At 39.7% G+C, this 12,095-nt stretch overlaps 1 protein-coding gene across 1 annotated transcript; it reads left to right on the top strand.

The window, feature by feature from the left end:
• The first annotated feature begins 2,399 nt into the window (after positions 1-2,399).
• On the top strand, positions 2,400-9,103 carry sh3bgrl3 (SH3 domain binding glutamate-rich protein like 3). The gene is made up of 3 exons (XM_088329321.1): positions 2,400-2,524; positions 4,681-4,848; positions 6,898-9,103. Exons 1-3 carry the CDS (start codon positions 2,480-2,482, stop codon positions 6,961-6,963), a joined length of 279 nt encoding a protein of 92 aa, XP_088185447.1. The 5' UTR covers positions 2,400-2,479; the 3' UTR covers positions 6,964-9,103.
• Positions 9,104-12,095: the final 2,992 nt, after the last annotated feature.

The following is a 12,095-nucleotide window of genomic DNA, read 5'->3' as shown; positions in this document are numbered from 1 at the left end:
TGGACTATTCACTCTGCTAGCCTCTGGGAAGAGGTACTGCAGTGTGCGGTGCAGGACCACCAGGCTCCGCAATAGTCTAGTCCCCCTGGCCATTAGACTGTTAAATGGTCAATCTAACATATAGTTAACTTAAATCTAAACGGCTGCTAATTTGACTTTTGCACTAGTGGCAGTTTTTTTTTATAGCTTGCCACTCCTTGCACATTTGATCTCTGCACTATTGTTACTTACAGTGTTATTACTTACAGTGTTATTGTTTACAATATAATGGTACTGTGTACCTGACTTGTTAACCTGACTGCCCATCTTGCACATCTGGTTAGCGTCTCTTCTTGCACTATCGGCACTATGGTAAATAACACAATACAGCTTTATTTATATCTGTACACTGAAGGACACTGAGGGAAACTGTGGGAGTCAGATCCATCGACATTTCGTTCTGTATACACGTGTACTAGAATGACAATAAAGTAGATCTGAATCTGAATCTGAATCTGAATCTAAAGACCCTCATCCCAAGCAATATTGCAATGCATTTAAATTGTCACGCCACACTGCACCGGTGACGCCAAACTGCTGGACTGTACTAATTAAACCTAATCACTCAGCAGCATAATGTGTCCATAAAACTGTTGGCAAGAGTTCCCAAGATGGAGACACCAAACTTATGAAGTGTGTTGGTAAATAATACAGAATACATTTAAGGACGTTTGTTTTGTTTTTAAATGTGATCTGTGCATGCTAGATTCCCTAATACAATGAAATCTATTGTAATAAGGGTGGGTGATAATAGGAATTTTCGCATCGATACGATCTAAGTAAATATAGGGTGGTTTCGACCGGATACTGATACTTTTTGCTAGTAAATGTCATAACATTGAATAGCTGAAGCCCTCCCTCCCAAGAGTTAGTTTATACTTATAAACACAGTACAAAGATCGTAGGGATAACAAATGTTCTATTTTTATTTACTGTTAATAACTACAATGCAAATTTAAAAAGTATTAAAAACATAAATATTTCCATGACAACTTTTTCAAAAACAAAAATCTAGAGAGTCACACCCAAAATACGCAAAAATACAAATAGAACTAAAACACCTTCCATTGTACAATATTTTGAAAATAAAGTCAAAGTGCAAATCAGTGAAATACTTCAATTACAACAACTGTTTCAGAACAAATGTCAAAAGAGTCAGACCCAAAAAAAAGCAGCAATGAAACAAAAATACAAATACTCCGTACAATTGTCAACAAACCAACTAAGATACCTTTCATTGTACAATATTTTGAATATGAAGTGAGTAGTGCAAACAGTTTGTTTAATAACAATTGGATCAAATTTGAACGTTATAATGTATAGAAGAAGAATATAATTTACTTTTATTGTCATTATTTGTAACCATGCACACAGATACACCTAACCCGTACAGTTAAACTGTAGCGAGCCGATGCAGCCGCAGCCAAACAGGGCACAGCAATTTTAGTCATAGGATGACCAAACCCCCCAATTCCAACCCTTAATGCCGAGCGTCAAGCGGGGAGGCAAAGAGTACCAATGATGTAAGTCTTAGGTATGACTCGGCCGAGGCTAGAACCAGGGACCTCCCAGTCTCGGAGCAAGTGCCCTACCATCTATGCTACCGAGCTGGTGCATAGTCTTACAACCTACTGCCTCAATCTGCATTTGCAGATGCTAAAAAGAGAAGTACGTTAAATACTCAATGTATTGATGTCATACACTAAAAAGCGGTAGATTGTAACACGCACTGTATTTTTCACGCGTGAAACACAAACCATTTCCATAACCCGTTTAAAACTGGAAAATCTAATGCAATCATGGGAGCAGTAGGCTTTTTCACGCACTTAGTATCGTTTCAAGATAAAGCAGCCATAGACTCAAATACTCGTTTTTTGGGTTTAATTTTGTATAAGCGGTAGATTATTTTGGTAGTGATGGGCGTAGCAACTGTCATATAGTCACGATTTAAAGTGAAAATTTAACGAGTTTGAAAAGGAAAATCTAAAATTTGTGAAGTCAAATGAGACAGAACTTTAACACCGAATAAACATAGCCATTTAATATATTTTTATTGAAGATTTTCATGACAAGTGTGGCTGTGCCTTCCCTGACTGCACGTCAATGGTTAGCGATACCTGAAGTATATGTTAATTATTAAGGTAGACAAATACGATTTTAGTAAGTATCTCAATATTTGTAACAAATTCATTCTTTGGTTTTACAGTACACGATGTTGTTTAAAACGTTGATTGAATAAAAGCTGAAATGGTGAACTAAATCGATATTTTGACTGTTTCGTTTCAAAATAAAATTTCCTTTTGTTAACGTGGGGCTCACGTGCATTATTTTGATAGTCCATTACTTTACCGGAAAGTTTATCCAACTTGACACACATTAAACAAGGCCACCGTTAGGTGTGAAGGGTCTCGGATAAGGAAGGACGGAGAAGGACCAAAAAATGGGGATTAAACTCTACTACACCACTGTAACTGCCTCGCGGACGGTGAGTGGTTCTATAGAGACCTGGTTGACTTGTGTTTTTTTCCGAGCATTTTTGTGTTTTTTTGGCAAGCTAACGTTGAAAAGCCTCGCACCGGACACACCCAACGTTGTTTGCTACCTCCCGCTTGGCGGGCCCTGGGGCAACAGTATTATTAGCGCGTCCTTTTAACTAATACGAGTTTTATTTACTTTTGTTCATCAAATAACATTTATAAAGTGATAAAGTTATCGCTCTGTCATGTCGTTTTCTCACTTGAGCGATGATGAAAAAAAGGCCAGACTGAACCAGGAAGACCACTCAGCATTTATGTAAACATTAAAGGAACAGTGTGTAATATTTAGAGCCTCCCGGTGGTACAAAAAAACTCGGTGAAAAACAAACAAACATTGATTTTAATACCAGGAAAAATACATAAACAATCAAGGCAATGTTTTATTTATTATATAATATATATATATATATATATATATATGAATTAGAGGTGGAAAATTGTATTTTACACAGTGGAATCCACGCTTAGGTCCCCGCCATGTTTGTCCGGCATCCTACTCCCACGCTGTGCCATGTATCACTGGCCCTCGCTCGCACCGGACAACAGATTGCCACCTAGTGGTAAAATGTGACACTTTGGGGCTCTAAAGTAGTGTTTCTCAATTGGTGGGTCGCGGACCTGTTTTCTTTGGGTCGTAGGCCCAAAAATTGCTAAGAAAACAAAAACAACTGAGGGTCAATTACACCCTTTAACAGTAGATGGTGACACCGCCCTGTAAATGCGAGTTGACACTCGCCATTTCACACCAGAGAACAGGTTTAGTAAAGTTTGTCTACTCAGACAATGTAATGCAATAGTCGACTAGAGATAATGGATCAAGGCCGCACTGGAGCTGTTCATTTTAGGCGGCCCCGCGCTCTCCGCAATAATCGATTTGGAATAATGGATCGCGGCTTTACCATGAAACTGCGTGAAGTTACGGATACGTATAAATGTTGTATGCATTTCCAATTTGAGCCACTGTACTTTGCGGTATAAAAGGAGCTCTACATCATAAGGCGTATTTGGAAATTTATTGCCAATTTGAGGCTCTAGGTGTGCCTTTATAGTCTGGAAAATACGGTAATTTTTCTGCCTGTTCTTTTGAATTAGGGTGTGTTGAAGATTCATGAATGTATCCCCAACCAACTTCCTGTGCATTACTCAAATGATAGAGGAATATTATTTAACCGCAATTATTTTGTAGCCGATATTTTACAAGTAATCCCCTGGTTAGCGCGGTTAATGGGTACTAGAACTGCTGCAAAAGGTGAAAATCTGCGAAGTAGCTTCGCACCTTCATAAACGCCTCAAGGGGCAAACTTGCCTTGAGACGTTATTTTTAACACCTACTGAGAATATATGACAAAATAACAAATGTTGATCTACAAATAAGAACACAAGATTAAAGTTGAATGGATGCTCTTTAATGTCATCTTACAAAAGTAGAAATAAATTGGAGGGCTTCTTCTTACAATGTAAGAAGGTGATTTAGAGAGTGGCTGGCTAGGTGCACACTAGCATCTGGTATCCTTGGATGGAGCCGGGTCTCCATGATAATAAAATAAAACTGTCCTGAATGTAGTGGTTTCCTATGAGTTGTAGCTACGGGTCATCCATATTAAGGGTAACGGATCTGACATTGGTGAGATACAGGCTCAGCAGGGGGTAGCTCGTGAGCGTTGTTTTGTAGCTTAGATGTAGCAGTACGCCGGACCTGCAGCCTCGCTGTTGCCCTGTCCCCTGACACCGGCTCATTCACTCCCCAGACCTGATAACAATCCACTGAGCACCTTCTGGTATTCACCATTTCCCACTCTCCTCAGAGTCCAACAAATTGACTCGTGCACTCGCCCACCTCGCTGTTTGACTTACAGTATACAGTACACCAGTCTATCCCAGTCGCCAACATACACAGTCGCGCCCACCCGTGATAAAACTTGCCGTGGGCTGTCTGCTCGGAACAGAATGCTGGATACGTTGATATCAATGACAATTAAGACAGTTCAATTCTAAATCCGCAAAGCAGTAAACCAGCGTTCAGCGAACGGCTAAGTAGCAAGGGATTATTGTATTTCGAGTCTTTGCAGGTCTTGGTGTTGAAACTGTCCGGATTGGTGCGCAGGTCAAGTCTCAGCAGGCGGAAGTGATGCGCATCCTGGACAGCAAAAGCATCTCGTACGAGCTCGTGGACATCTCCGCGGGCAGCGAGATGCGAGAGCAGATGCGTGACAAAGCCGGAAACCCTTCTGCCGTTCCGCCCCAACTCTTTAACGAAGACCACTACTGCGGGGTAAATAAACACAAAACGGTAGATGTAGTATGACATTCGTTCAATCTGGGCTGGGGACAGCAAGGTGTGATGTGTTTTGTATCCCCCCCAGATAAAACCCCAAATAGCAACTACAGTGGAACCTCGGTTCTCGACCATAATCCGTTCCAGAACCCTGTTCGAAAACCGATTTGTTCAATCACCGAAATCGTTTTTCCCATTAAAAGTAATGTAAAATCGTTTTAATCCGTTCCAACACCCTGAATGTTTACCATGAACGTAAACATGAAGCTAACCCAGGCTAATCGTACGTTCGCGTTAGCGTAATCTTCCGTACGAAAGATTACGCTAACATGAAAGTGTAAAAATAAAAAAAGGATTATGAATAGGATTTCTTACCTTTGTGGTGGACGGTGGGGAGAGAAAAATCATCAAAAGTTTTTCAACCTCTTCCAAAACTTGCGGCAGTTGCTTGCTTATAGCGCTAACTTCCTTAGCCGCATCACTCGATTTCACAGGCTCCTTATTCTTTACTATTGTACTGATAGTAGATTTAGCCATGCTGTATTCACTAGCAAGATCGGAAATTCGTACACCTCTTTCATATTTAGCTATTATGTCTTTCTTAAAGGCAATAGTTTTACGAACAACTTGTCTTTTTTCACCTGTCCTGCTTGCACCGACATTCTTCGGAGGCATAATTAGGGGCTAAAACACCCGTACGCCGCTCAGCATCACACCCTAGCGTACCGGCGTTCGAACTCTGATTTTTTGACTGAACAGCGAAGCAAGAATTTCTCAATTTTTGGTTGAACACCAATTTGTCCGAACTGAGAGGCGTTCGAAAACCGAGGTTCCACTGTAATAGGTACTGCTTATGTGTAATGGCCCCTTCTACATGGGCGAGTGCACATCTTTTATTGTCATCATCAAATGCCTATCTTTCTCTGTTTCTTTTCTCTTGTTCTCCGTTTCCCTTCTTCTCTCTTCTTCTCTTTATTTCTCTTCTCTCTTGTTCTCTATTGATTTTCTCATTCGCTCTCGCTCTTTCTCGCTTTCTCGCTCTTTCTTGTTGTCTCTCGTTGTCTCTCGTTGTGTCTCGTTCCCTCTCGTTGTCTCTCGTTCTCTCTTGTTCTCTCATTCTCTTTTTCTCTGTCTCTCTTTCTTTCATTCTGTCTCTCTGCCTCTGTCTCCTTTCCTCTTTCACTCTCTCTTTTCCTTTTCATTCTATCTTAACTCTTTCTCCCGCTTCCTTTGTCTCTTTTTCTTTGTCAGTCTTTCTCCTTTTCATCTCTTTTTCTCTTTCTTTCTTTCTTTCTTTCTTTCTTTCTTTCTTTCTTTCTTTCTTTCTTTCTTTCTTTCTTTCTTTCTTTCTTTCTTTCTTTCTTTCTTTCTTTCTTTCCCCCTTTTTTGCCTTTGCCTCTGTTTTGCTCTATTTCTTTCTGTCTCTGCCTCTGCCTCTCTTTCTCTTTTTCTTTTCTTTCTATCATCATTCATTCTTTCGCTTATTTTGTTTCTTTTTCTTTGTTTTTTTCTTTTATCCATCTATTTCTCTCATTCTCTTCTTCTTTTTTCTCTTTCTCTCTATTTCCTTCTCTCTTTCTTCTTTCCTGTCTCTTTTTCTTTCCTTCTCTCTTTCTATTTACATTTTTGTCCTTCTCTCTCTTTTTCTTTCCTTTGCTCTCTTTCATTCTCTTTTCTTCTCTTTGTCTCTCTTGTCTCTTTACTCTACCATTCTGGCACCCTAATGTTTTTTTCTACAAACTTCCCCAAAGCTCAAATGATTTTAACCCCCACAAAAAAGAAGTACAACATAAAAAAGTAGTAATTCTGCTTTTACAACTAAATTGACTTCATTCATTCATAAGTGGTTACTGCACATAGGAGCATACATTTTAATTTGGATTTTAAAATTGGTCTTACTGTATTTCCGGCCTTTAAGGCACACCGGATTAAAAGGCGCACTCTGGGATTCCTGGCAATTATTCGTTTTTATTAGGTGTGCCTCTATATCCAGAAAATACGGTCCAAAAACTGTCTCATTGATACTTCCTCTCTCACCTTTCTCAGGATTACGAAATGTTCTCCGAGGCAGTGGAGGCGGAAACGGTGGATCAGTTCCTGAAACTGGCATAAATCATAACCCACGACACCCCTACACTCCTTTAACCACACTGAGTCTCCCTTGGTCACAGACGTTCATCGTACGCCATAACCAAGAATGCCAAATATCCTCAACATTCGTCTTTGTTTTGGGGTCGGTGTCAACCAAGCTTGTCTTAAAGTGAATCCACCAATCGCTGCCGTCACTCAGTCTTAACAAAGTGGTCTTGGTCTGAAAGCTTTCACCTTAGTACATTCCTAAGTTGTACTTAAAAATAGGAAAAATGAGAAATTGCGGTTACATTTTCGCTGCCAATTTGGGCTCACCTAAAAAGGGACTCAAATGAGATACTTAACCCATTCTTTTGTCATATTAGATTGATTTTAGACATTCTTATACACAGGGTTCATACGGGTGCTTGAGATCCTTGAAAATGTTTGAATTTTAATCATGTGTTTTCAAGGAGTTAAAAGTGATTGAGTTTTGGGTTAAGTGCTTGTATAAATGCTTGAAATTGTTGCCACGCTTCTCAACAAGTCTGCTTAAAAATCACACAGAGACTGTTCTGTGCTGGCTTCTCTTTGCCATTATATTTCTTCTTCCCCCTGTGATTAGGTGTAGCCGGAGAAATTCAAAAATTGGCTTTGAAAAGCCTTGAAAGTGCTTGAATTTGTCCATGAAAAAGGTATGCGAACGCTGTATACATAAATGGCACTGCATAATCTATTATCCCATTCACTATAGTTAATCCGTAGTATTTTTTTTGCGCGTTACACGGTGTTTTCCTGTATTTTTGTTATGTACACTACCATTCAAAAGTTTGGGGTCGCTTAGAAATGTCCTTATTCTTTAAGGAAAGACACTTTCAATTAAGGTAACATTAAATTAATCAGAAATACACCCCATACATTGTTAATGCGGTAAATTACTATTTTTGCAGTACATGTTTGTTTTTTATTGCTATATCCTACATAAGTGTATAGAAGCCCATTCCTAGCATTCAGCACTCCCAATGTTCTAATAGTACATTGCGTTTGTTAATTGTGCTAGAAGGCAAATGGATGATTAGATAAACTCTGGTGCAATGGTGTAAGCACAACTGAAAACAGTTAAATGGTTAGAGAAGTTACAAAAGTGGCCTTCCTTTGAACTGGTTGAGTACCATAAGCCTCACTTTTGTGAGTGCAAGTCAACTATCAGAATGGCCAGTAAAAGACCACTTTCAAGTGGCCCTCTTATCTATTCTCTTTCTAAGAAAGGAAGGCTATCCCATGCGAGGAATTTTCAAGAAACAAGTTCTCTTACAATGGTGTGTACCACTCCTTTCAGAGAACAGTACAAACAGTAGAATGAGAAATGGGAGGTTTTGCTGCGGAACCACAGCGAGAGGACAAGTCTTTAGTTGTAGAAATAGACACCATCGATTCCTCAACCAGTGGCTTAGTCTAGTAGTACCCACCGAGAACACCAGTGTCAACATCTACAGAAAAGAGATGACTTCAAGATGCTTGCCTTCATGGCAGAGTAGCAAAGACAAAGCCATATCTGAAACTGACCAACAAAAGGAAGAGAACAAGATGGGCAAAACAACACAGACATTGGACAACTTGTTTAATAACTAAAAGTGTGACTTTGAACATGGAAAACACTAATTTGTCAGTGACCCCAAACTTTTGAACAGTAGTGTAAGCCTTCTAAAGGGCTTCTTAACGTGTTAAATTAGTTGATGAAATAAAATTACTCACACGTTTTGAAGATGCAAGCCTGGAACTACTGTAATCCCTCGGTTATTGCGGTTCATGCGGACCATAACCCCCAGCAAAACACGAAAATCCACTAAGGAGCCACGCCACTTTAAAGAAGCCCCTAGGAGTCAAACTTACCTCGAGAGGATATGACTAACAAAAGCTAAAAGCGAGCTGTCGCTGTGTGTCTCAGTTAATTTTGGGGTTGTGGACACATTGACTTGTGTGCCCGCCTGGCTTGACTGAAGCCCTACACCAGACTATCACAGTCGTGCCCACCCAACACACAAAGCCATCCCAAACCTGCCCCAGTGATAGCATTTGCTCTATACTTTTTGGCGCAGAACACAACACAAGATATCAATGACAATAAAGTCAAATGAATTCAAAATCTGCGAACCAGCGATAACCGAAGTGCGAAATAAGGGGCGTTTACTGTACTAATTTCAGTTCTGTCATTGAGTTTATTTGGGGTGTTTGCTATGGATCTTCTTGAATATGAGATCTGCAAGTTCCAACCTCAAGATGTACTAAAATAAGATATTTATCTCACCCCTCTGTCGATTTAAATTGATTTTAGACGTTCTTATACACAGGGTTCATGTGTGTGTGTGTGAAAATGCTTGAATTTTAATCATGTGTTTTCAAGGATTTAAAAGTGATTGGGTTTTGGGTGAAGTGCTTGCAAAAGCTTGAAATTGTTACCACGTTTCTCAACAATTTTGCTTAGAAATCACGCAGTCACTGTTTTAAACATCCCAGCTGTTTGGATATCTGACAAGATACGCCCAAAATGTGAAAAACAACAATGACTTTCCTTGTTCTGATTATTTCTGGTGTTTGTAATCACCTCGTTCCACTTTGAATGTTCTATTGTTGACCGAAAAGGACCAAAAAGACACATAATAAGAGTGTAACCATGTAGCTGGTCCCGGGTATGACCGTTACAGGACCTTATGCACTGAAACCGTTACACGATACAAGGCTGGTGTGTTTCAACCAACCACACGAGGACATTTCTTTTTGTGTGCACGTGTAATATTGACATTGTAGTCATAGATGGGATATTTTACCTCACGGCATATGCGCTTCCACGTTATTTGGGACAAGCCGGTATAGTTCACAATGTCGTGTGTGTTATTGTATCTGCATATTGAACGTCTGCGTCGTTCTGCGTTTTGTTCCGCTCACGTTCCGTTTTCGGGCTCCTGGCTCTGCGTTTGGACCTGTTCTCCTTGGCCAAAAGGAGAATGATGTTGAAAATAGGGAGTACGATGCCGTTATCTTCCGAGAAGATTGTGATACGTGATGTATGGCTCGCAAGATTAAAGATGAAGTTGGATCAAACTGTTTGGATTGTTTTAACAGAGGCGAATTTCGATGTAAATGTGTAGTGCAAGCAAAACTGCGTCTACAAACAAGACTACAAACTAGGGAAACTGGAAATGAGCAAAAAGCAGCCATTTCTTACGATTTTTATCCAGCCTTTCTCAAATAAAGACAAAAAGTAGGGAAAAGGATTTTTTTTTTTGTAAAGCAATGAAAAAATAGGGAAGAAATGAGCCTAAAAAGGAAAATTGAATAAGAAGAAAAATAGGGGTAAAGCAAGCAGATAAGGGGAAATGGAGAAAGGGGGGAAAATGCAATTTTCTCTTTTTTTCTTTTTTTTTTTTCTTCTACTCCTTTTTAATTTTTCTTGTCCTATCTTTTTTTCTTGTTTTACTTCTTGTAATATGTCTTTTTTATTGTTTTTCTATTTCCTGTTCTTTTTTTATCTTATTGTTTCTCTTTTCAATAGTAATAAGATGCGTTTTGGTCTCTTGAGTCTCCATATTTTGTCTTTGGGTTGCACGACAGAATAGAGTAGAGGTCTCCAACGCGGTGCCCGCGGGCAACAGGGTGTCCCTCAGTAAAGCGGAGGTGCCTGTGGACCTGTTCTGATAAATACTAACCAGTACTGTGTAATTTTGATTTTGTAGTTGAATTAGTTCTAGTGGTGACTGAGTCTTTGTGTTAGGTTCATATCCCCAACATTTTTAATAAAACGCTCTGTAATAAAAGAAGACATAGAGAATCGGTTATTTAGAATTAGTTACTTTATTAATCATCATTTTGAGGGCCCCGGAGATCGAGCTGTTACGAATCTCCTCGCTTGCTCGCTAGCTGGGCTCTGAAGAAATCTCCGAATCTCCTTCTTTTTATTATGTTTTTTGCCCTGTAATACATGAGTCTCTTTACTGAGGGGCGGGGATTCTATCTAACAAAGGAGACTGTATTCTAACTTTTGCTACGTAGAGTTAATCAGTCTTCTTTGGAAAGCCTGGTTTCCGGCCAGATGATGGAAGGTTTCCTTTTGTTTTGGGAGAGACTCCCTTTCCTTCTTCTCACGGCTCTTTGGTGAAAAACAATCTTGAGTTATGGCATGAAGAGGTCATTCCAGGTCAGGCTACATCCGTTGGTATGTGAGAACAAAACACAGTCTGTATATCAAAACACAACTCATGGCCTTGGAGCGTAGTTTACAGGCTGAGAACTCTTCAAAATGGCTGAGAACACATATAACATTTTAAATATCAACTGTAGGATAAATATAATTATACAATCCTAACATTTCCCTCCTGTTTATCCAACTGGTGATATTAATACTTCATTCAACTGTCACTTTGCATTAAGATTTTCAACAGAGAAATCATGAATAAAACAACAGAGGTTGCCGTCATAATCACCAGGATCTGAGTAAAAATCAGGAAAAATGCAGAGACAGGCAATCATCATCAACATTTGTGTCATTACTATTTTCACCATGTCATTTTTATGGTTAAGACAGCTGTATATGCGTTAAAATGAGCATTCTACCTGTAGATCTGCAATTCCTCCTAATACTTCCAGAGTTGTGGACAATCTTCACTGGTTTGAGATGACTGCAAACTATAATTACAGCCCCCTTTGTAGCCAGACTTCCTCTGAAAGTTTGTTGAGGAACTACAGCTCTACAGCAAGTACCACAATGCTATTACAATGACGCAAATGAGAACGGTTACGGCGTATGCTAAGATAGAAATAGTTATTTTAGTCGTATTTAATTACTTTCTTACAATGTGTCAAATGAACCCATATGCTTCGTTCTGCAATCTTTACTGCTGTGCCTGTGGTTAACAACACCTGGTAGGGCTCTTCCCACTTAGGTGAATGCCAGTTTTTCTTCTTTCTGCTTTTTATCAAGACCCAATCTCCTGGTTCAACTAACTGGCTTTCCTATTCTTTCGGGAGAATAGATTAGGACATCATTGGCGGCTTTGATGCCGTTTTTCATGAGCATGGCCACCGTTAGGCACCCCGACGCCTCCTGGCGTGATGATGTGTTGCTTGTAGATGAGGTGACACCATCCAGTTGTCCACATTGGACTGCACCTCTTTTC

Source organism: Urocampus carinirostris, chromosome 2 (genome assembly GCF_059441175.1).
Source record: "Urocampus carinirostris isolate Australia breed hairy pipefish chromosome 2, RoL_Ucar_1.0, whole genome shotgun sequence".
NCBI lineage: Eukaryota > Metazoa > Chordata > Actinopteri > Syngnathiformes > Syngnathidae > Urocampus > Urocampus carinirostris.
The sequence above is the reverse complement of the archived record's forward strand: the minus strand, read 5'-3'. Positions and strand labels throughout refer to the sequence as shown.

What these genes read in the sequence shown, in the direction of transcription:
- sh3bgrl3 (XM_088329321.1), top strand. Translation starts at nt 2,480, where the DNA reads ATGGGGATTAAACTCTACTACACCACTGTAACTGCCTCGCGGACG. An exon ending in CTGTAACTGCCTCGCGGACG is followed by an intron (nt 2,525 to 4,680) that starts GTGAGTGGTTCT and finishes ATTGGTGCGCAG; the next exon opens with GTCAAGTCTCAGCAGGCGGA. An exon ending in ACGAAGACCACTACTGCGGG is followed by an intron (nt 4,849 to 6,897) that starts GTAAATAAACAC and finishes CACCTTTCTCAG; the next exon opens with GATTACGAAATGTTCTCCGA.